This window comes from Arvicola amphibius, chromosome 4, assembly GCF_903992535.2.
Source record: "Arvicola amphibius chromosome 4, mArvAmp1.2, whole genome shotgun sequence".
NCBI lineage: Eukaryota > Metazoa > Chordata > Mammalia > Rodentia > Cricetidae > Arvicola > Arvicola amphibius.
Window position 1 is genome coordinate 49154397 of NC_052050.1, and position 24337 is coordinate 49178733.

At 50.1% G+C, this 24337-nt stretch overlaps 1 protein-coding gene across 3 annotated transcripts in view; it reads right to left on the bottom strand.

Annotated features, from left to right (window-relative positions):
* Wscd1 (WSC domain containing 1) overlaps positions 1-24337 on the bottom strand; it is a 40321-nt gene that overhangs the window by 10233 nt on the left and 5751 nt on the right. For all 3 annotated transcript variants that reach the window (XM_038327397.1, XM_038327394.1, XM_038327395.1), the window contains 4 exons: positions 20513-21196; positions 13875-13989; positions 11938-12122; positions 8537-8658 (listed from right to left, as the gene is read on the bottom strand). In XM_038327397.1, coding sequence (XP_038183325.1) covers positions 8537-8658; positions 11938-12122; positions 13875-13989; positions 20513-20930 — 840 coding nt within the window. In that variant the 5' untranslated portion in view covers positions 20931-21196. The remainder of the gene's footprint in view (positions 1-8536; positions 8659-11937; positions 12123-13874; positions 13990-20512; positions 21197-24337) is intronic.

Below are 24337 nucleotides of genomic sequence, written 5' to 3' on the forward strand. Positions count from 1 at the left end.
AAAACAGTCTTCTAATGTGTGGCAGATTTTTAGTAAGTGTTTGATGAATGAACAAACGAATGAATGAATGAATGAATGAATGAACATCCTTTTTAGATTCCACCACCATCAAAACCTATTAACAACAAACCATGCCATATTCCTGCTAGCTAAAGTCAAGAGCATCAAAGGCTGTAAGGGAGGGGAAAGCGGTTACCTCTGAGTCAGCCATCCCATGCCTAAAGCCCTGCTATCTTGGGATCCTTGCTGAGGCCAACAGTGTCCCCAGCCCATGCTCTGCTGAGGCTGGAGGGCTCCTAACTCTCCTCAGTGGCACTGATGCTGCTGAGGTCGAGCCTTCCATTCTCATATCCTAGGGCTGCCACTTCATGTGCATGTCACTGCCCCCACCAGTGACCCAAACCCTTTTGCCTCCCTGAGTGGATTAAACTGTCAAGTTTCCGGGTGTTTGCAGAGCAACGGGGGAGCTGCACATAGTAATACAGTTTTATTTACAACATGACCGCTTCAGCGACATCCCTGGATCCTGAAAACACAGAACAATTTTCAGTCCCGTGGGATTTCGAGGACACGATTTCCATAAAAATTAAATATTGATGAATCTTATCTCTCTTCCAACTTTCAGTTCTCCCATGCCCCTGCCCCCACTCCAACCTTCAGCGAGGAAAAAAAGACAGAAGGAAAGGCGGGTAGGGAACAAGCTGAAAAGAGCCAGGCAGAAAAAGCAAGCAGAAAGCCTGAGCATGGCGTGGGGTTGTTGGAATCCAGCAGAGACTGAGGAGAGGCAGTTAGGTCTGCATCCTGGGGCAGGATGGATACACAGCGTAGTCTTGATCCTGCACCTGCCTGGGATGGAGACTTGGGCAGGATGGGACTGAGCCTGACCAGGAGAAGGCATCAGGCAAGGGCCAGGTCTTGAGACAGAAGGTAGGGCTCTGTGTCTCGCAGGAAGACATGAGCAAAGGCTTGGTCTGTGGCTGTGGATATCTCCATTCATGGGATCTAGGGGTGAAATGAGCTTCAAGTGGTTTCCAGAAAGTACCCAACAGCTAGGATGGTGGGGATATGGGTGTGGCTCAAAGATTGGTGCTAGAGGCTCCACCAGCAAGACCACTCAGTGTAAGGCTCTCCATGCAGGCCCTTTCCACACATCCAGCCTCTAGATGCCAGAGCTCCCGCTAAACATCCATCCCACGGGGACAAGAAAAAGTCCAAACATGATGGCTTGGGGAAACCTATGGGTATCAGTAGGCTTGTCATGGCTTTGAGAAGACCCAAGTCCATGGGTAATCGGCAAACTAGACCAACTTCCCAGAGAATATCTTCCATGAAAGCCAAACACTGTAAGAGAGAAGAACTGGCAAAGACACATCCAACCACCAACAGCCCAGGGACCTGGCATCTAACCATCAGGGCAAGAACTAGCTCCTCCTGAGTCAGTTTCTCAAACATGTCCCACCAGTGAAGGACTCAGAGGACTCAGAGAAACAATCATCACCTGGACAATGAGCTACTCGGGAAGCACAAAATGTTTAAGTCGTGACATCACTGGATCCATGCCACTTTCCTGTAGGCGTTCTCCCTCCATTCAGCACAAAAGGTGGAGGATGGGAGTGACAGGACCAGCCAGCATCACACATGCAAAATAGCAGGCAGGGACTAGGACTTGAACAATCACAAGTTCAAGCCCTTCTCAGGACCAACTTGAGAAAGACAAGACGCAGTCAGAAAAACATATCAAAAGTTTGTTATGTACTTCCATGTGTACATATGAAACCACAAATCCTTAGCTCCCTTGTTAATGCAGCTCAAGGAAATAATTGTGAATGTGCTCGCAGGTTAGAAAAGAAAGCAAAGAGTACAAAAGAAATAAGGAAGTAGGCCTGAGATAGGTCCATTAGTGAAGTGCTTGCCTTACAAGCATGGGGACCTGAGTTCCAGAACCCACATTAAAAAGGGAAGATGTGGTGGTGCATACTTGGGATTCCAGAACTGGGGAGGTAGAGTCAGGTTGATCTCTGGGGCTTGCAGGCCAGCAACCCAGCCTACTTAGCGAGGTCCAGGTTAGTGAGAGACCCTGCCTAAATAAAACCCAAAGTGGATGGCTTCTGAGGGACGATACCCAAGGTTGTCCTCTGGCTACCACATGCATATGTACCTGTGAGCTCTTGCACATGTGTGCTTGCCCATGTGTGTGAACACACACACATCCACGCTTGCGTGCATATACACACATACATATGCATAAAAGAAAGAAGGAGAGAATGGAGTGAGAGAGGGGGAGAAATGAGAAAGAGAAAGAAGGGAAGCAGACAGAGGGGAAGAAAAGGAAGGGAGAGAAAGGGAAGGGAGCAGAGGGAAGAGGAGGGGAGGGGAGGGTGGAAAGCCATATAGCTACAAAAATCACAGCACGGCAACAGAAATGTCCAGGTCATATTAAAGAAGAGAATGAATGTAAGATGCAATGGCCCAATGTTTACATTAGAAAACAAAGCTCTTGCACACGTACCTAGGATAAGGTCAAAAGGCTGCTATGTTTTAGCTCTTATTTTTTCTGACGTAGTAAACTTATAGGTAAGTTTTATTTCTATTTTTGCACCTTCAAATTTTCTGTAACAGCTTCCTTTCTACCTTTGCAACCAACTAAAACAATGAGTACACGCACAGTTCAGCATTGCGGTTCTGTGTGGGCTTTTAAACGACTCTGCTACGTGATGTCCTCGGGATGCAACCAAGGTCTTACAAAGCAAAACAAGAGCTCAGGGATCCCCGTCCACGGACCTTGCTTTTTTGAGATCAAGTCTTACTATGCAGTCTAGGCTAGCCTCAAGCTCACAGTCATATGGTTCCTGTGCCTCCTGAGTGCTAAGACGGCAGGTGTGTGCCACCGTGTCTGGTCTAAACACCAGTCCTGAGCTGCTCTCAGAAGGCACGTACATGGCCCAACAAAAGAAAACCCTGCTATGTCAAGGATCATTGATCTTAGACTCCCACAGAGTCCACCATAGGCAAAGACGGTTGCTGGGGGTCTCCCTGGGGTGGGACTCTCCCATCTATTTGGGCTCAGGGGGATTTAGTCAGAGCAGGAAAACGGGGGGGGGGTTACACAGGCTCAGGGTCACGCTTTCCTTTCCAGTTCCAGAGGGAGGGAGGCGGCGGGGGAGGAGGGGGGGGGGCGGGGAGGGACAGTCACACCTTATTAACCTGCTTGCAGACAGTGTCAGACTTCACGGCTTCCCATTTTAGAACCCTCACTCCCACAACAGTCTCTGCTCTTGCACACAAATATCAGTCTTTAAATTAATCACCCTAGATGGAACCAGCACGATGGAAGTATCTAACCCGCCACCCCGGCTGCTTCCCACCTTGCATGGAAGAAAGGAGGCATCAGGATCTCGAAGGTGACTGAAAGGAGCAAGCTTCCTTTTATCTCCAAAAAATCAGAAATTAGACAAGGCCATTTTAGAGGCCTTTTAAAATGCATTTTTCTTTTCGGTGGGAGGGGCAGCTGGAGAGATGGTTGAGTGGTTTAGAGCCCTTGTGGCTGTCCTGGAGGCCCCAAGTTCAGTTCCCAGCTTCCATGTTGGGTGGCTCACCATTGTCCAGCAGGGGATCTGATGCCTTCTTCTGGCTGCTGCAGGCACTGCAATCACTGTACATATCTGACTCACATAATCTTAAAAAAGACATTTTTTTTTCTCCTGTGGCGTAGCCACCAGTAAAGAGCCTATGCTATTGTAAACAACCCTTCACCCAGGATCCTGTAAACAGCCCTAATGAAATTCCCATCAATATTAATAAAGATGTGAAAATACACAAGACACTAGGTGGGAAGAGAAAAGGGGTCAACAGAAAGAGTAGGGAAACAGGAGAAGTTGATGGGATGGGTGCCCACGATAAAAATACACTATGTGTATGGTGAAAATGCCAGAATGGAATTCATTATTATAGATAATTAACATATGCTAGTGAAAACAGATCATTAGAGGTTGGTTTTTGCTCCCAAATGTTCTTTATTGCTCAGTTACCTTCCCGGAGCTTCTTAAATCTGTGTTATCTAACTAGTCCGAACTAGAGATCCTTCTCTCTGAGCCCACTAAGAAGCTTCAGCAGGTAGCTCAGAAGTGCTGCAGGGAGGGGACATTCTATCTTCTGCTTCTTAGCACCGCCTCTCACATCTGCTGCCCTAGGCTCACGCCCTCAGGCTTAGCTCTGCCCCACTGAACACCCTGCTGGGAGCACCCCCCTTCCCCCGCCCCATCCCACCCCCAACCCCGTGACTGGACACATTTGTATTGCAGTATGGGTCTGGCCATTCCCACTGCATGTGGCATCTGAGCTGATTTTCTGCCCCAGTGAAGATGTGACGAGTCTGGCGCTGGTCAGTCCTGCCATGACACTGGCCTTTCTAGGCAAGGAAGTACTTGGACTGGGGACAAGAAAGTACAGCCAAGCATTCCTTTGCTGTTGTCCTACCACGCACTCACTCTGTACAGGAAGGAAGTCAGGAATCCACTCCCTGCAGAGGCCAAGGGCAGACCAAGTTCCAGTGCATTCCCCACCCCAGGCCTTAACGCAGAAAATGGAATTCAGTGCCATGGGAAAGGCAGGGCAGGGCAGACACATTCAGTTTGGCTCTCTGGGGCTGTGGGTCTCACCTCCACAGATCTTGGCCAATGTCTGAAGTTTGAGTTGTGACCCCTGAGGGGAGAGTTCCTGTTGGCATCCCATGGGTAGAATCTGGGGTCCTTGCTAAAATATCCTACAATGTGGAGTTCCTGAAACAATGAAATCTCCAACCCTCAAGGTCCAGTCCAAGGATGAGACCTTGCTGAGGGGAGAAGCCAAACCAGGAATCTGCAAGCTGAGGCCTTGAGTCCCATTATACCAGTGTGTAAGGGGAAGACAAGGGACCAGATTCACACTCTGATGCATCAAGGATATTCTACTGGCTCTGCTCTGGCCACAGCTGGAATCCCTCACTCCAGAGCCAGATCATAGGTTTGCCAAGCATCTCTGAGGCTGACCCTGCAGAATGTTGCCTCCTAAGGGGATTTATGGAGAACTCTACCAGCCAGAGCCACTCTCCACACACACAGAATTTGTCACCTTCTTCCCAGGTGGGCCCATCCGCTCAAGAGGATTTGGCTCCTGTAGCAGCTCTCAGCTCAAGCCCTTCCCCCATGAGCTCCACAGCTCCCTGTGGTCCAGAGCATCCTGCCTACAGACGGAGAGTGTCACGAGTGTCACGCTACTCACAGCACCCCCCCCCCAACTAAATCATCAGTCGCTTCCTGTTTCCTGTTGGGGACAAGTAAAACAAAACAAAAAAGAAAACGACCGTCCACTCAACACCAACTCCCAGCTGCCTCTCCTTGCAATGTTGCGGTCATCACACAGTGGTTACCACAAAATGACCATCAACGTCCATTCCCCTTATCTATCCGTTCACACTGCCCTAGGTGCTCCAGCTCCTCCTCCCCTCTAAGTTATCTACCTCTCCTCCAGCCACTAGCCTTACTCAGCCAAGCATCCCCAGCCATTAAACCCTACCTGGCTGAGCCTCACCCATCGCTGGGCTCTGCAGGCACCTAACACATGATTTTAGCGTGGTAAACATTAGCCTAGGCGATCCAGCCAAATCCTACTAAATGTACTTTGCTAAAAGTCACTTTCAATTTGATCACTGTAAAGGGTGACTCTTTTACAGCTGCAAACCCCTGCAGCTCTCAACAATAGGACTCAAGGAAATGTCCCCCTCCGGCTCCATCGGACCGACCAGGCTGGGACAAGAGAGGAGTGAAATGATTCCCACACTTGCTACTCGGAGGGCACGGGCACCTTCTCCATGTGGCTCTGATGAGCTGTGCTGCTGCAAATGCTAGAACTAAGTCAGCAACTCACCCCTGAGATGCATCTGCAGGGGAGTCAGACAAGGTGCTAAGGTGCCAAACGGCTTATGATACCGAGAGCCTGCGGGGATCTTCTGGCACACGTCACTGTAAAGCTGGAGCGATGTGGATTTGTGCCAGCAAATATGAAGGAGAGCTGAAAATAGCAAGGAGTTTCTCATCTTTAAATTATTGTCTGCAACCACCAGGCAGAGCTCTCTGGGCTCTAGAAGGCTGCCCAGGGGGGAGACACATCCAGAATACTGGGACATTTTCCTAGGAGGTCCCCTCCCGGAAGAAAGAGAACCCTTCAGGAGTGGCCACATTCCCTCCCTCGTCTCTGTAAAGAGGTGCAAAGTTAGTACAACCTTTGCCAAGGGCAATCTGGCAGCAGAGACTGAACAACAAAGATACCTCCTGAACCCACAGTGGTTTTTTTTTTTTATTCTCTCTTCTTTTCCTTACAGACTCACTCATACAAAATGACCTAAACATAGTCACTGCAGCACTGTTTGTAAAAGCAAATGACTAGACACAATCTAAAAGCTGAACGGTAGGGGATCGGCTAAATAAATTATAGGACATCTGTGAGGCTGGGAAAGACTGGAGTTCACTTTCTAAACCCATACAGAGTGATCTCTAAGGTGGATGGTCTGGCAGAACAGGGCCAGTTCAGTGGAATGCAGGCCCTGTGTTACCCGTAGCTGTGGGATTTGTAATGGACCTGTCTAGGATGCAACCGACTGAATATTCAGTTTCTGAATGTGGTCATAGGAAGCCAGGGCAATGAGCTGACTCCCAGGGAGGAGGCTAGGTGGGAGGGAGGCAGGAGCCAGCCAAGTTGCCTTGGTATCCCTTTATTGTGTTCTACATAAACACATCACTTACTCAAAGCTAACCAGAGGGGTCCAGGCCTGCAGTCCTGGTGACTGCACTTTCTCCCCCGCCCGCTCTTTTTCTCATCTCTCCCTTACCTTCTGTCACAAGAGGTTGTAGTGTCTAAAAGCACAGATGGTGGAGTCAGGAGCCCTGGCTGTGCCTGTGTCCAGGCTTATCCCTTTGCAAACCTGAGCTGAATCCTACAGCCACCAGGGATATGAGGGGTCCCATGCTGAGATTAAAGCAGCCTTTCTTTGCAAAGGCTGACCCCTCCAAAGCTGCTGGGAAGTCTGCCTTTATCCTGCTCTAGACCAGTGGCATTCTACATTCTGAAGTTGGGGTTTGGTGGGCCCTATGGGGAAATGGCTCAAAACTTCAGGTTATTATCTCCTTGTAGCCCCAGGCAGGTCTGGCAGTTGTGTGGGTGCCCTTATTTCCTCCCCCACTGAATTCAGTTCCCACCATGAGGATGAGAAGAGACGTGATTTCCCAGGCCAGATGTCTGCGAGTCCCCAAACTGGTGACTGCTCTGTGACTTATGGGCCGGGCTTTGCAAACGCTGGTGAGGCAAAGCTGGGGAAGTACGTCAGCAGTGCACCCGGGCGAGAGGAAAATGCCTATAAAAGCTTTGTTCTTCCTCCACCTTGCCAGAGAAGCATTTCCAGAGAGCTGAGGAAACAGGAAGAGGGCAGCACCCTCTGCGGTTGTAGGGTCTGGGTCAGCCGGAGGACGGACGTCACAACCGCTGCCCTGCGGCTGCCCCTGCTCCATCCAACGCCCACAATGTGCCACGCCGCTGTCAGGTCCCAGCAGACAGCTCAAGCGTCCTGCCTTAGCTGCCTCAGTTTCCTCACCTGCCAAATGCAGGTCATCATCCCAGCCATCCTGTTAGGCCTCAGGAAGGTTGAATGTGTTAACGAGTGCTTGAAAATGATTAGCATTTTGCGTGCAGGTGTGATCAGTGTTAGTTTCTGCTCACGGTCATTGTCACCATCGTCACAGGCAATGCCCTCTCCTCCCTTAGCTCTGCTCTGTTATGCTGTTCAATACCACAGAGCCTCGAAGCTACTGCATCAGCCCTAGACCCAGACCACTGTCACCTAGGGTCACTTGCAGAGAGGCAGCATCCACCACAGTGTGAGGTGGCTGAATCTCAACCTAATGCCTTGTGCTCTGTGGACACAGAGCTCCCCACCACACCTCATACATTTCTGACTTTGAATTTTGCAACCTCCACCAGCCTTTGCCCACAGCTCTTTCTCTGCCATCGAGAAAGGACACAGTGTGGGGACAGTGGCTTTGGTGCCTCGCCCAGCTTAGCCCCAGCAGAGTTCCACTCCCCTCCAAAGCCTGCATTGAACCACAGGAGTGGTTGTGACATGGCCCCTGCAGCCAGTCACAGCCCTTAGCACAGAAAATGGAAAATCCATCAGCTGTCCCTAAGGATTGAGCCAGCATCTCTGAGTCCAAACAAGGTCAATTTAACATGTGACATTTGTGCCAAGAGCTTCCATGCAGAAAGACATGCAGGCACATTCTTTCTAGCTTTACAGCCTTCCCTGTGCAGCCTCAAATCATAGAGAGTATTACCTGTGAACTACCCAACACACCCTGTGTTGTATGGCCTGACCCTGCCCTCTACTCCTTGGCTGCCACTTGGGCTGTCAAAGTGGATGTGTATGGTCCAGCATGGGCCCTACCCCTGCTCTGAAGCCCGCCATGCACACTGTATGACTGACGCACCACACAACAGTAATAGTTCTTACTTTCTGGGAACAAAATCCAGAGCATGTCTCCACAGTCATGTTGGCCTGTGTCAGGGAGGAGGAGAAGGTATGGGTGACATTCTCTGGCAGTGGGAAGCACCCTCGGTAGGTGGCAGTCCGTCCTGCAGGGAAGAAAATGGGGTTTGGGTGAGAAGTGGTATCTGTGGTTGGCTCTGGGTCCTAAGGCCTATGCGGATAGACTCAGGAGGGGCAGATATCACAAGAGAGGGGAGGGGGAGGGATAAAGGGTCCAGACAGTCTTGAGCCAAGTACCTGAGAAACATCCACCATGGGAACCATGGTCACCCAGGGTCTCTGACAAAGGTCAGAGTTAAGGGGTCGCCTTTCCTGCCAAATATCTTGGGTGGGGGTAGGGGTGGAGGTGAGGGGTCTGGGTATCTGTTTTTCTTTCCTTCATTTTGCATTTTACTTCATGCTAGCTTTCACAGAAGGTGAGCTGGCAGGCTGGTAGTCTAGAAAGTTCTATGACTCCTGAGAATACGTATGGAGAAGTGAGTGGACTTGGGCATCTGGACTGCCTGTTGCCTCTTGCTGTGTTGGGGCAGACAAGGCACTCCTGGGCCTTCTAGCAAGGCCTCCTCACTCTGGTCTTGAACTCCTGCCCGGGTTCTAGACATACTCCTCAATCCTGTGTCACAAAGGAGTTTTCTTGCCAAGTTGTTCTTCAACCTTCTGGTGGATAAGCTCAGCTCACTATTTGGTTCCCTTGGTACTGAGCAAACCTTCTGGAATGTTCCAGCACCAGCTGCTTGGGGATAAGTTTCTTGAGTTGGCATCTGATTCGCATCCCACATTCTTCTTCCTATCAGGTCTCCTGAGGCTTGACATCTTCACTTATGCTTGTTCTCCCTGCCACATCTGGCCAGCAGCACAAACTCTCGCCAGGTTCCATCAGGGCAGGAATTTCTCCATATAAACTGTTAACTCATGCCAAGTTCTGGACCTAGAAGCCCATCTTGATTGACCACAGAACAACCAGGGGTCTGTGAATCAGTGTACAGAGCCAAGAAGGCTACCTGCTACAGAGAAAATGGCTGGCTTCTAATCCCCAGGCCCTGGGCTGTCCAGCCTGTGACTAGCCCTGTGTCACAGACTCGAGGGCTCTTCCTCACTGACAGACATCTTTCAAGCTCTGAGGACTGTTATGGATGCATTGTGTGTGTTCCAATGCCAGCTCCTGACAGCTGTATCCTACCCATCTCCCATCCCCCCACCTGCACAGGACTGTGGTACAATAGCCCAAACTAATGACATACATCACACACAAGACTCTGTGCCATCCCGTGGCAAGGTCAGGCCACAAAGAACAAAGACTTAGCTCAGGCCTCAGAGCTCAGTCACTGGCATGAGACAGAGGCTGAGGGTACAGGCTGAGAAGGACAAGGGAAGGGAGGGTCACTAAGGCAGGCAAAACACAGGAGAAGGAAAGTAACTAGTATCTCAGGGAGTCCAAGCCATGGCAGGGTTGGGGGGCAATGGGGAGTCATGAGACTCCAGAACAGAGCTCCCAGAAGGAGGCTGTGTGTGGTTCCCTTGGCTCCCTGCAACCAGCCTCAACTCTGAAACAAGAGATGCCAAGGGGTGCTGAGTGAGTGAATGAATAGAATGAGGCACAGTATCCTGGTGGGGGGACGGAGCTCAGCATGACCGACAACAGGGAAGCCACCCATGTGGCTTGGGTGGTCACAGAAATGGTCTGTGCACATCACTGATGTGACTGCTCGTGGCTAATGCCATTAAGTGTAGACTGTTCTATAGGCCTCACTATGGATCCCCAGATGAGAGCCCTGGGGCCTCGCAGGGCAGATGACACTGATGAAGTGTCAGGACTGACCCTCATCCCAACTCGAAGGCAAGGGCATACTTGTGCGTGTGTCCCAGCAGCCGCAAGCTGCACTTTATAAAGGGTGGCCACCTGGTCACCCCTGACAGCCTGTTAGCATAGCTCCTGGAGAGAGAAGCAGTGCAAAGGTCAGCCACACAGCGGGCTGCAGAGACGGCACTGACACCACCGCCAACACAACCATGACAGCAGCTCTGGCCCTCTCAAGATCAGAGGTTGTCCTGAATGACCGGACCATCTGTCCCTCAGCCGATCCCGATCGAAAGCAGAGGCAAAACAACAACAACAATAACAACTAAAACCCAAAACCAAACAACAACAACAAAAAACCAAAAAACCAAACCAAATCAAACCAAACCAACCAACCAACCAACCAACCAACCAAACAAACAAACAAACAAAAAACTGGCTGTCTCTAAGTCTGCTGGAAGTTGGTAGGGTGGCCCAGAGTCTACCTCAGGCTGATCCTGCTAGGTCTCGGGAGTAAGAGACCAGAGATCAGGATAAGAGATCAGATATCAGACTAATCATCTAAGGCCAAAGAAATAAAAGATCCAAGAAGCGAACACAGCCAGTCCAATCCTCAGAAAGCCATAGAGGTGTCCAAGGGAAGACAATGTAAACCACATTTGGCACACACTAGGTGTCAGTGGGTTTCTGCTGAGTTCATGGACTCACTAGCAAATCCTTGAGCTCGTCTGCATTGTCAGTGTCTTCATTCCAAGCCACTGCCCCATCTAGGCCTCCTGGCTCCCCAGCACATCTGTCCGATGCAAGAAGCGCCTGAGCATCTCTAGCAGCCAGGAAGGAGTCACTCTCCCTGTACTTTGGCCCTATGTGCAGTGACTGTGGCCCCCCATGGTCCTCAGGGCTGGGCTATTTCTTTCCAAGCTGTGTAATTCTGAATTGTATGCTCATCTTTGGTGAGAATTTATCTGAGAACCCTTGATGCCATTGTATGTTTGCATAGCTCCCCAGAGAGAGATTTTGTTCTTGCTTCTCCAAGGTCCTCCAGAAAGCTCCAGAACCAACCTTCATGTTAGAGCTTGCAGGCCCTGGTAGATGGTATAAGTTAAACTCCCAACACACACACACACACACACACACACACACACACACACACACACACACACACACACATGGGGCTGTAGATGCACATTCTCAAGTCTTATTTTATCTCCTCAAACCAGTTTCAGCCCCTCAAGTTCACCACCGTAGGGCTAGAGACCTAGCTCTATCCAAAGAAGTCAGAGAACAGACTGGAACCCCGCAAAGGGAACTGAGCTATCTGTGACCACACCGTCAACCCAGGCTTCCTACTCAGCTTCTTCTGCCGGGGACAAGGGAAAGTGTGTCCAGTCATGATCCTAGGCAGTTATAGTTTTTGATGGCCCTTACTCTCTCTCTGCAGCATGGCAGGAACCAGTCTGGAGCGGGTGACAGGGAAGGGAGCTCCAATTCTGGCCTATGGGCTGTGGGTAGGTTGAGTAGGGCATGGGTGACATATAAACTCTCGGGATGAGGTTGGCACACTCACGCTTCCTGGAGCCCGACTGCTGCAGCCCCACGCTGTACACGGAGAGCCGACCAACAGCCCCACAGAAGGCGCCCTTCTCCCCCTTGCATTCCTGGTTACACTCCTTCAGGCTGACGCGTGTGACTGGCAGCCGGTTCCCACAGTAGCACTCCGCACCAGCCTCCAAGCCAGCATAGACATAGGACCTGCAGGGACACAGTGTGAGTCAGTCCAAGCCGGGCCTAGAGCTAAGGCTGGAATCCAAACTATGGTTAAGGTTGGAGTGAGGTGATGACAGTTGAGTCTTAGGGATGGACTCAAATCTACAATAAAGTTTAGGTGAGCAGGCAGGGGCATTGCCAGTGTTTCTCAACCTGTGGGTCCCGACTCCTTTGTGAGGGCAAATGACCCTTTCACGGGGGTCAAATATATATATATATATATATATATATATATATATATATATATATATATATATATATATATACTGCATATCAGATACTTACATTGCAATTCATAGCATTAGCAAAATTTCAGTTATGAAGTAGAAATGAAGTCATTTTATGGCTGGGGGGTCCCCACAACATGAGGAACACATTAAGAAGATTGGGAACCACCGGCCTGGGGAATCAGGTTCCACCCAGAAATAAATGCCATCTAAGTATAGGGAATAATGTTTTCTTTGGAATAAACTATTAAGCCCCGTGGATCTTTCTTGTCAGCTTTGAGACTGAACTTCAGTTTCATCTATGGCCTCAAGTTACAAGGAATTCCATTGGTGATGGATGCGTGGGAATGCGGTTCTCAGGAGATGTGCAGAGCTCTGGTGAGCAGCGTTTGCTAATTGCTGTGGTGTAAACTCTCAACAGGTGACCCTGAGCTGCCTAATCACAGGTCACGGGTGGAGATTCAGGTGTGCCCAGCATCAGCACAGCACTGGCCTGAAGCCCACGCAACAGGTGATACTCCAGGGCCCTGCTGCCCAGCCCCTTCTCCTTGCCCCCAGGTCCCACCACAGCAAGAGAGAGCAACACAGGAGAAACAGAACCCACAGGGCATCTCAATGGGCCACAGCTATGGGAAGTGAACCCTGAGTTCATATCCCCTTTCTGGTGTGAAAAGCAAAGAATCAAACTCCACAGAGTGACGAAGTCCCGTTTGGTTGCTTGTGAGATGGTAGATACTGTCACTCGATCCCTGTGAGCCTCAGTTTCCTTAAAAATGAAGAGACGTTCACTGAAATATGAACGGAACATTGGCATCCTCATGTCCAGCCTCACCTTCCTCTGAGCTTCCAAGCATGAAGAAGGTGGGGCCTGTCTTTGCTTTCTCTAGGTATAAAATGGGGGGTAACTCATGACTGCCTAAAAGAACGAACGGGGTGGGACTTGACTTAGAGAGATAAGTGTAAAAGAATCTAAGGTGATAGAAACAAGTCAAGACACTGCTCTTCCTGTCTTCTGACATGAACATGTGCACCAGTGAGCTATGACTGTCCTGATGGTAGGGGCTACATGACATATGTCTGATGGCCACAGGAAAGCTGACAGTATCTGAAAAAGCAAATTTTGTTGTACACACAAGTAGAAAGGGTTGCTCTAACCGCTGAACTGGTCCTCGATATCCCTTTATTTGACTTTTTAAAAACAGATGAGCAAACTGAATCCAGGGACTTGAGTAACTAAGTTTTTGGTGGGCCCTCACACTTCCATAGGATACTCCTAGAACGCCCATGGGTCACAGGGAGAGTCCCTGGCACAGCAGGAATGGAAGCTAAGTCTCCAGATACTTTCCAGCACCTTGGTCATATGCTGACAAACTTTCTCCTGGGATTAGAGTCTGATGAATGAGGGTGTAACAACATCAGGGTAGTCAACCAGCAACCATGATGTCCCCTGGTTCTGAGCCTGTCTTCTGACCTTATTCTGGTGTAGTCAACAGCCTCGCTCAACACTCACCGCTCAGCGCAGGCGTCCTGACAGTGCGACACGGTCATCTTTCTCAAGTCATAAAACACTGCCCCCTTCAGAGTTCTTTCCTGGCCCTCCTCACTGAAGCATCCCAGGTAGGTGCCTGCAAGGAGGGAGCACAATAGAGGTCAGGCCCAGGAGTCAGGGAGCACCACCAGCCATGGGAAAGTCTGCCTGCCTGGAACCAGTGAGGAAAAGGGGGGATCGCCAGCCCTGCCTGACCCACAAGCTTCTCTAGAAAGTAGAGGGGATGAAAACTGTCCTTCATCTTTTCCTAGCACAGAGCCAAGTGGATAGCTGGGAAGCTTTCTGCTTCTTTGCTTAGTTAATGGCCTGCTATGCACCCAGGTAATGGCCCACTGTACACCCAGTTAATGGCCTACTGTGCACCCAAAGGTAGTGCCAGGAAACTGGAGCCAGACTGCAGCTTTCTCCACCACTCCTCTTCCCTATGCTTGGATATGAGTTTTACACACACACACACACACACACACACACAAACACACACTTAGTATTAATTGTATATACTGATGGGCTACAGTGCAATGATTCAACATATAGGTGCAATGGTCAAATCAGGGTAGTTGGCATTTTTATACAGTTGAGTATTTGTAAACATTGATGGTTTAATGGTCTTACCCTCTCTTCCATTCTTAGGCTCAGAGAGGCCCTTTACCTCTACTGCCACATTCACATGAGCCAGAGGGAGGACAGGATCCAGGGAAAGTCTGGAATTAGCTAACCTAAGACATATCATAAGCAGGGGTCTCTTTAAAACAACCTATCTGCAGTGTGTTGCTAGCATACGTAAACATTCTGTAAGTTTGAGACAGGTGCCCCTATAGAACTGATGTAATCAAGTTTTCGTGGAGCCCTCTGCCACACCCTGAGCACTTCCCCAGTCAGCGACACTTGGGGATGACTCCATAGGGTAGTAGCACAATAGACCCAAGCGTGCACACACAGGTGGGAGCTGCTGATAGCCCTGCCCTGTCACTGATAGGAAGGAGCTGTCTTCCAGACTTGCAGAGAAACTTGGAGAATGCAAGCGCAGCTCCAGGCTTGTAAATGTCACATGCATCACAGTATTTTGAAGAAATGGCATTTGGGAATTTGCAAACACACTCTCACATGGTCCCCAAACTGGAGAGGCACATCCACAAGCACTATGTTGGGAACTGGATAGGACACCTGTGCTGATGCTGCACACAGTCTGAGAGTGGCAAGCTCTGCTGCTCAGGACCTCTTAAATGTCACCTGGAGCGTGTACCAGAAACACGGGTCAGGTTTCCTAACAGCCTCCTGGCTTCATAGGGCTGGCCAGAGAAGAGGGAGGTCATGGGCCCTCACAAGGAATGGTGGCTTCTGCTGAGCACTGTGGGGAAGGGTTCCATGTCCATTCCTTACTGAAACAAGGAAGGGCTCTTCAGTCTATGAGTGCTGCCAAAGTAAAGGCGACTCAGACTCTGCCGGGTCATCTCGAATGTCCATGTCTTAGTCTCCCCAACTGTCAGGTGGATGCCCACCTTTGCTCTGGACCAGTTCCCTCCTCCCTTCCAGTCAGAGCCTCTCACCTATCCTAAGGTCAGGGTCCTTCCCCTGTCACTCCGGCTCTCCACAGGACCTCAGGACTCAAAGATGTTGTCTTAAAAATACAGGCAAAGTCAGCCAAGTCCCAGTCATTAACTTGTTGTTAAAAAAAAATCTAATCCGGAAGCCTCCTGGAGGGTAGGGACAGCATCTTTACCCCAAGTGACTCTCCAGGGTTAGGAAAAATGCCACTGCTATCACCTAACTGGAAACAGTGGGTCGCAGCTCCAACAAACCGCACTGGTAGTCCCAAAGCCTCAGGGTAAAGCAGAGGAGTCCCAGGACAGAAAGGTGGCCCAGCTGAGCACACCTGGTTCTAAGTTCCAGAGGCCTAAACTCTCAGGGCAGAAGACAGTCATGGCAGCATGAAGCTGTCTAGGGCTCCAGGGACTCTCAGGTCAGAAGATGCCAGGAAGAGGAAGTCAAAGCCACCTTCTTCAGTATGGCCTCTTGTAAATTCCATGCCTCCTGAGGCCACCTCCATGGAGGGCTGGGCATCAACACATGTGGCCACACTCAGCATGCCAACCACAAGCACCTACTCCCTGTGGGGGCTATTTCCCTGGTATGGATCCCTGTAAACTTCTCTCTCTCTCTCTCTCTCTCTCTCTCTCTCTCTCTCTCTCTCTCTCTCTCTCTCTCTCTCTCTCTCTCTGTCTCTCTCTCTCTCTCTCGCTGCAGGACTCCCCAATCCATCATATAAGCTGCAGAAAACACCCAGCCAGAGCAGCAGGCATGAATTATTCTCTGCTTGCCTACTTAGTAAAAGAAAAGCAGTGTCTGAGAGATTTCCAATGTGTTGGTTGGCACAGCAAAGAAGTCCATCGCAGCTTTCGATTAAACATTCCAACACAAGTTCTGTCGCCGAAAACGAAGCACGAAGCTGGAGAGGCACCCGGTCAAGACTTGCTGGTGCTGGAATGGTGCATCCCTGTTTCTGAGAATGGGACAGTGGAGGCTTGAATTCCTGCTCTGCCAGGACAGGGCTGTGTGACCTGGGATGTGACCCCCTTCTCTAAGATGTAGGTTCCCTATCTACAAAACTGGGGCATGGTACCGATCCAGAAGCTGGTTGTGAGAATTCTACAAGATAACATGTGTCCAATGCCTAACACAAGCCTCGGAGTGCCAGGGACCCAGGAGTGACTATTTTATTTTGAATAGTTCATTCTGAAGAATGAAGAATTCTCAATGACTTCCCTGGAACTCACACTCTTCGCTGCTAAAGTGGCGAGAAAGCTGCTTGCATCAGTAGGCTCTTTGAAGATTACATTAAACGAGGTGACAGATGGACATCTACACAAAGCGATGCTCCATACATAGCAGATGCTCAAATAAATACTGTCTATTATTATTCTGATCCTATAGTCTAACCTAGGACCTAGCGGGACAATGGATCAGTAAATATTAGTGGAATAATTAGCACATTAGTAGACGAGAGGAAGGCAATGGTTTCCACAGCCAGACTGCGGAAACTAGAAGTGGCTGAGTACTGAGCAGCTGGACTCTGTGACCCCATGAAGAGGGAGCCCCCCACCCACTGCCTCTCCGTCCAGCAGCAGCTCATTCTTGGGGTGAAGCCAGGGTTGTAGACACAGATGGCCCCTTTGGGTTGTGGGGGAGCAAAGGAGCCCTTTGTCACTTAACATAACAAATGGCTTTTCTAAATCCCTGACAGAGGCAAGAATGTGCAGAAAAGCAAGAACTTTTCGAGGGACGCAGGGATGCGCTGGGACGATCCTGAAGCGGATTTATTACTTTGGGCTGAAAGGAAGACGATGCATTACCGCCTGTGACTCTGCATCTGTTCATTTGCACATCAGAATGGACAAGTTGTGAGGCTATTAACGATGGCTTTGGAGATATTGGAATGTCTTTGAAAATTACTATCAATAAAAAACAAACTGGCTATGGAGAAGTTACTATTTTTCCCCTAGTAAACTTACTGACATTTTATTCCATTATGGATGTTGTCCAAGGTATAATGAAATGCTCAGTGATTGATGGAGACTCCTGCAGCTTCCGTGGCTTGCAGGATCCCTTTCAGGGGATGGCGGGATGCCCAGGCTGCAAAGAGATGCTTGCTTTGTCTGCTGCCCCAGCAGCTGGGCGAGAGCTACACTGTGGGCCACTCTCTAGACCAAGGAGACCTGCTTGGCCATGCAGGGCCAGAGAGTCCTCCCAGAGGAAGGGACAGGGACTCCCAGGCCAGTGGTCTGCCTTCCTCTGCAATCTCTGAAGACTCCCAGCATGTCACCACACCTCCCTCAGACACTGCTTTTGAAGAGTCTACAGGGAGACCAATTTTATCTTTAAAGTCCTGCAGAAGATTCAGAATATTTAATCACCCATGGAGGGATGGTGCTCATTGATCATTCTGAGTTCTCACTGCCAAGCCCTGAAACTGGACCTTGGATGCCCCATTGTACCCTGGTGTGGTCAGAGTTAACCCTTTCTCTGTTTGGTAATGGGGACACTCTGGAGATCAGGGAGAGGGACTATCAACAGATAAGGAGGTATACCATCTTTTTCCACACCCAAAACCATATTGTTGGACAGCAGTTGATCACTGTCTTGCTTACATCTTACTGTGATCTCTCTTGCTTTCATCACTACTGTGTCTCTAGGGGTAACGAAATGGTTCTCTCAGATATATCTACGACCAGAACCAGATCACCGGGCCCTTTAGTTCCCTCATATGCAGAGCAGATATAAAATGTCTGCTCTGCCTCAAGCTCCAAGCCACGCCTTCATCATCCTTCAGTAAGTTCGTGCAGTGTTATCTGGACATATAGCTGACTCCACTCCAGAGCACTCAAGAGCCCAAGGCAAACACACATGGGAACTAATGCACTAGGTCTTCAGTAAAAGAGGATGGAAAGAAATGAAGAGAAGACTTCAGGTCAATTTGTTGAAGGTCATAGACCCATGAAGTGGCAATAGCAAGAGAGGAACTCAGCTCTGTCTTCAGCAACCATGTACTTCGCAAAACTTCCTCTCAAGAAACCCATGGGGTCCTCTCCTGGTCACCTGCACTTTAGTCTAAATTAATTGTCCTGGTAATGCCTGCTTAGAGACCCAGTTTCTTGGTGTGTTGGAGAGATTACAGAAGGCACACATGTATAAAATGGGATGCACCACTCGTTCCTCTGTCTCCTCTTACTTGCAGGCCATGCTAAAGAACCCACTGAGACGAACATCAGTTGGATGATGTCTGAAAAACACCCTTCCCTAGAGACAAGAGCCCACAGCCTTCTAGTCTTCACTTAGTTGGGCCCACTGAGTCATCTCTCCAGGGAAGAGAAGCTGGGCTCTTTTTATGCCTTGGAATCTTCTCATTCTCAGAATAAATCAAGGGCTGGGGTGTGAGTAAACAGTGTTTACCTAGTATCCCATGGCCTGGGATTTGAGTTTCAACAACACAAAATGGATGAATCAATCTATTCATCATCCATCCATCCATCCATCCATCCATCCATCCATCCTTCATCTCAAATGCTAGTTAGGCCTGACACTTTCTCTCATCCCCTAAGCTTGACGCCCCACTTGCCTTATATCCTCCTACAGTCTTCCACTTAACACCCTAGGCTAAGAAATCTGTACACTATGTTTAATATTCTATGTGCTATGCTTAATATTCTATGCTAAGTACTCTATGCACTATGCTTATTACTTATGCTAGGCACTCTACAGACTATGCTTAAAAATCTATGTTTAGCAATCCATGAACTTTATTTTTGGGACAAGAGAACCTGGTGATTTGGGGCACAGGACTGAATAAGGTGACAACAGGCTGATCAGAGCTAACCAAGTTCAGTTTCATTCAGGCACAACTTCAGCACTTCCTATATGTTCCCCCAGGCACCTAGCACATTCCCTGGGCCCTGTACAGAGAATCTACAGAACTCTGTGCACAGAGTACCAGGCCACAGTGGACCATCTTGGGACACAGAGCAGTGTGAAGGTGATCCCATCGTTGCCCACTCCTAGGCCTGCCACTCCAGGCTGCCGAGACGTGTTCTGCTTCTTCTCCGTCCCCTCCCACCTCCAGCAGACTCCATCAGCTTGCACCTGCTCCATGGTACACTTTTCCTGGCTGCCTTCTTTCCTGGTCTCCTGCCACTCCCCAGACACAGGGTTTCCTGCCCAGATCTACCTACATCTGAGTTCTGGCTTTGGGACTAAAACCCCCAAACTATGAAAATAACCTTGACCATTCACCAAACAGCCCCGTGCCTCAATGTCTTCACTGTGAACTGGGGAAATAATGGCGCCGGATATAGTGGCTTCACGGAAGAGGAACACTGTAGAGACGAGCCACTTTTACTAAAGTAATAACAGTTTCCAGTTAGCAGGCCAAGTAATTCATGAGGTACCCCTGACAAGTGGCTCTTGGCTTAGGAGTGCACCAGGAGGCCCTAGAACAGCAGTTCTCAACCTGTGGGTCACAACCCCCTCCCAGGGGTTAAATATCAGATATCCTAATATCAGATATTTACATCACGGTTCAAAATAGTAGCAAAACTACAGGAACAAAGCAGCAACGAAAATAATTTTATGGTTGGGGGTCACCACAACATGAGGAACTGTTCTAAAGGGTTGCAGATTAGGAAGGTTGAGAACCACTGGTCTAGAGAGTAGATAAGGAGATTTCTGGTGGCAACCAAAGCAGGAGATTCTGCTTTGTTTGATGTATGACAGCCTGGGACTGTGCTGGTCTCCAGTTCCCAAGGACAGCAGTTGCTCCGGCTCTGAGACCCATGACATACTGTTCCATGAGGCCCATGACATACACCCCATGACATACTGCTCCAGGCCACCCCAATACATAACGGTGGAGTCAATGACTCTATCTCCACCTGAGAGGACCCAGAAACAAATGATGTAATCAAGGTCACCCAGTAGGGTGTGACTGAGTCAAGATCAAAGCCTGCACTCTGGGTGACAGTATCACATCCCTTAGTTGCCACAGGGCCAAGAAGAGGGGCAATGCATGGAAGCCTGGGTAGGGTTCTTAGCAGCAGCAGAGCACCTACCTTGGCTGCGGCTCACTGCTCCAGGGGCCTCAGGGCCCAGGGTGGGTGGTCCCTGGGGGTCACTGGTGAGGTGGTGGAGCCAGCGCCGCCGCAGTGAGCTGCGGTTCCTGCGGGGCCAGCGGATTCCAGGTGGCAATCGGGCCAGAGGACTCCCCAGTGTGTCCACATCAAGTATTAGGTCAGGGCTACTGTGGGGGTCATGGAGGCTCCTGCCATCCAGAAGGCCCATACCCAGTGCCACAGTGGCCACTGGCAAGGCCTGCAGGCTGCCAGAAGCCCGGAGGGCCTGTGGGAGGGCCACTCTGGCCCTCTGCAAGAGCAGCAGACTACCAGTCATCAGGTAGGCGGCTGTGAGGAAGAGCAGCAGGAACTGTGTTCTGCGGAGAAACTTCTGGAGTCTGAAGAAAGGTTTGGCCATGCCCTTGGGCAGCAGGGCTCCCAGCCGGAGCCTGGGGACGGCTCCTAGCACCTGGGCAGGAGGGACGCCAGGACCTCCAGAGGTGTCATCCCAGCATCCTGGCTCTGGACACCTGTCAGTACACTTCTGTGCTGCTGTCCCTGTGCGTTTCAAATGTCACCATCGCTTTTCTCCTGCAGCCACAAGCCCCGTGTTGGTAGTTTCTGCCCAAGAGTCACCGTCTCCCCCATCCCTCAGCTCTCCTGGCCCTCGTCAGTCTCAGGAACCTAGAAAAGTGAAGAAATAATATTAAGATGCAATAGAATCCACTGCCCCCTTCCTGGGCCAGGGTACTCCCCAGCCCTATGGCTGACTTAACAAAGTGGTAAGCTTTGTGTCAGGAACACTAGACAGAATGTTCTGATCTCAGCTCTTCTGCTGGCCAGCTGCGTGACACTGGGAAAGTTGTGGAACCTCTCTGGGCTTCAGCTTCCTCGCTTGTGACATGAGGTTAACAATGTTCTGGACAGTGGCCAAAAAAGGTCCAGTAATGACAATAGCAGTAAGTAGGAGGAAGGCAAGCAACCATGGCTTCCACTGACTCCTCAGTGGCCTCAGGCAATCAGCTCAATGAGTTATGCTTTCATCTCATTTGACTTTCCCCAATCTAGTGAGTTAGATAATGTCCCCACTATACAGATGAGAAAAACAATTTCCTGAAGCCATACAGCTGGGGAGCACAGGAACCAATGCTCCAAAGTCTCTCTCCAGACCTGTTTTCTAAACTGCTACCCAGCTCGGCCTGAAACACAGCTTTACTAAAACACATGTGTGTTCCCCACATAGACAGGGGTATACTGAAAATACAGGGGTACTCAACAAATACACACAGGGACCTGGCTCCCCTGGGATGCAGTGAAGCTGCCATCTGTATTCTGGGAGCAGTTTCTACAGAGGTTGGCCACTTACCCTCAGGAAGACAGGCCCGAGGGAGGGAGAGGATTTTTGGTGGACTCCTTGCTAGGGTGCCAAGGGACAGGATAACGCCAAGAGGACGGAGAAGCTGGTGTGGAGGAGGGAAAGTCTGCTGGGTAAGCCTGCCCAGACCAGTGTTCATGTTAAGCTGTGGTTCTCACTGGCGGCGTCTCTAAAGTGGCTATTAGGGTTGGTGGGGGGCCCTGCAGCTGCCACGAGCTGGGCTGCTGTGTGAGAAGGGCCCGGAGCACAAGGACAGGCCTGTCCCAGAAAAAAGGACCCTGGAAGCATGACTAAGCCGCTGGCCGTAACTAACATGGTGAGGGCAGCGCTTCAATGGCTGTTCTGTGCACAGACACGGCCTGCTGGGTGTGGGAAGAAAGACAATGTTTTGGCTCTGGGGCCCAGCATTCCAGGCTGCAAGGAAGCTGGGGACCAGGAGACCATCCAAAGGGGCCCGGACCAGCCTGAGCCTTCCGGATTAAGTTCTGAGAGCCTCCAGGATGACAGAGGTATGGGAACACAGGTCCTCATCAGCAAATGACAGTGGAATCCAGCTGAGCAGGGCAAACCTTTGCAGATGGTCTCCTAGTCTTTCCTTTCTGTCTAAGCTGGTTTGTCGCCAGACCCACCCCTGCCAGCTTCAGATTTGTAAAACCACAGAGAAAATCCCATGAAATCCGGACTGATCTGTCTGCCCCCAGCCTGGGCTTCTCCAATGCACAGTGCACAGGCTGCCTGGGTGAGCCTCCTTAACACGCGAATCTGATCATGGCTGGTGTTCCTCTGCTTAAAAACCTCTTTTCAATAGCTCCCCAGAGCTCGGGGATCAACTGCAAGCTCCTTAGCATGGCACACAAGGTCTCCCTGTGATCCAGCCCTTTGAGACCCATTCTCTGTGTCTCAGGGTCTCCACCATGCAGGCACATACATACAATATGATTGCAGCAGGGTTTCCTGCAATCATAGTGTCTATGACTCCCAGGCTTAGCATAAAGGTCACTTCCTCCAAGATTTCCCTGATCACATCCACCCACAGAGATAGAAAGATAGATAGATAGATAGATAGATAGATAGATAGATAGATAGATAGATAGACAGACAGACAGATAGACAGACAGACTGCACCCCAGGTCCCCAACAGCCTGTGCAAAGCCCTCCCAGCACACATCACTTTGATGCAATTAGCATTGTCTACCCACTCTTCAACCACCCCAAAGGACTCTGATCTACCCTAGTGGACGCCATCCCCTATTCATTTAGTCACTGTCCCCCAGCATGAAGCCTGGCACAAAGTGATACCTCAGTAGTCTTTGCTAGTGAAGACTGTTTTTTGTTTTGCTTTTCTCCTTATGAATGAAAGGGTGGTTAAGTGGACAGGAAAAGTCTGCTCCTGAGGGGTTTGACAGCAGCCAAACTTCAGACTCCATTCACCCATAGCTGGGAGGAAGCCTGAACTGGAGTGATGCTGACCAACATGTGGGCAAGCAGAGGTCTCAGCACCAGAGTTGAGGTATAAGACGCACATGGATTATCAAGAACACCTAAACACCTAAACGTTGGACCTTTAGTGTGCTATAAGAAGGTTCCCAGGTAATGTTTGCAGAAGGGTTCTGGATGCAGAAAGTTAGGGTCCTACTGGCGTGAACTCCCGAAAACCACAATAACAGGCGTAAGGTGGCACATCTGCTGTGGGAAGAAAGTTTCCGGTGTGATGGAACAGACAGGTGGGTGATGCCCCCACCCCTGCGTCCCCAGGTGTGCTGGGGCTTCCATCTTATGCTACAGATAGGTTGTGCTATACAAGACAAGTAGGGAAGGGGGTAGTGGAGAGATTTCAGCATGAACCCACCAGGCTTCGAACTCACTCCTGCTCTCCAAGACCTGGCAAGTCCTCCTAGAGTCCCCTGGACCAGTCCCCGGAGTGGTCTCACTATTGCAGGCAGTGTTGAAAGTCACATGCAGGCCAGAGTTCCACAGCCCAGGGCCCCAAAAACAGGCTTTCATTCTCAAGTCTTAAAATGGCAAAGCTAATTCCCAGGCTGGAACCCTGAATGAGGGCCAGCAGGGTGCTACATAATCAAAGCACCCTGAACGTGCCCTGTCCTGATCCCTCCACCACACTCCACTACTGCAATTGCTAGCGTGCAGCTCCGCTCATCTGTCAGGCTGATGAGGCCCCTCCAGGTCACAGATCGACCTGGCCTGTCTCCATAGCCCCAGATGCCAGCAAACAGCTGGTTGAGTAGCAACAGCAAGAACTTGTTAACTCAAGGGACTGGGGACTTGCAGCGTGCATAGAGTTCACAGACAAGCTTAGAGGTGTAAGACAGTAGAGCCAGCTGAGACCTGGCAGGAATCTGGCCACTTTTCATCTGTACTGGACCTAGTAGGCCACTTGACCTGTTGTACCCCAAGGTCAGCCGACCTTTATTAGAGCCAACCCAATCCCA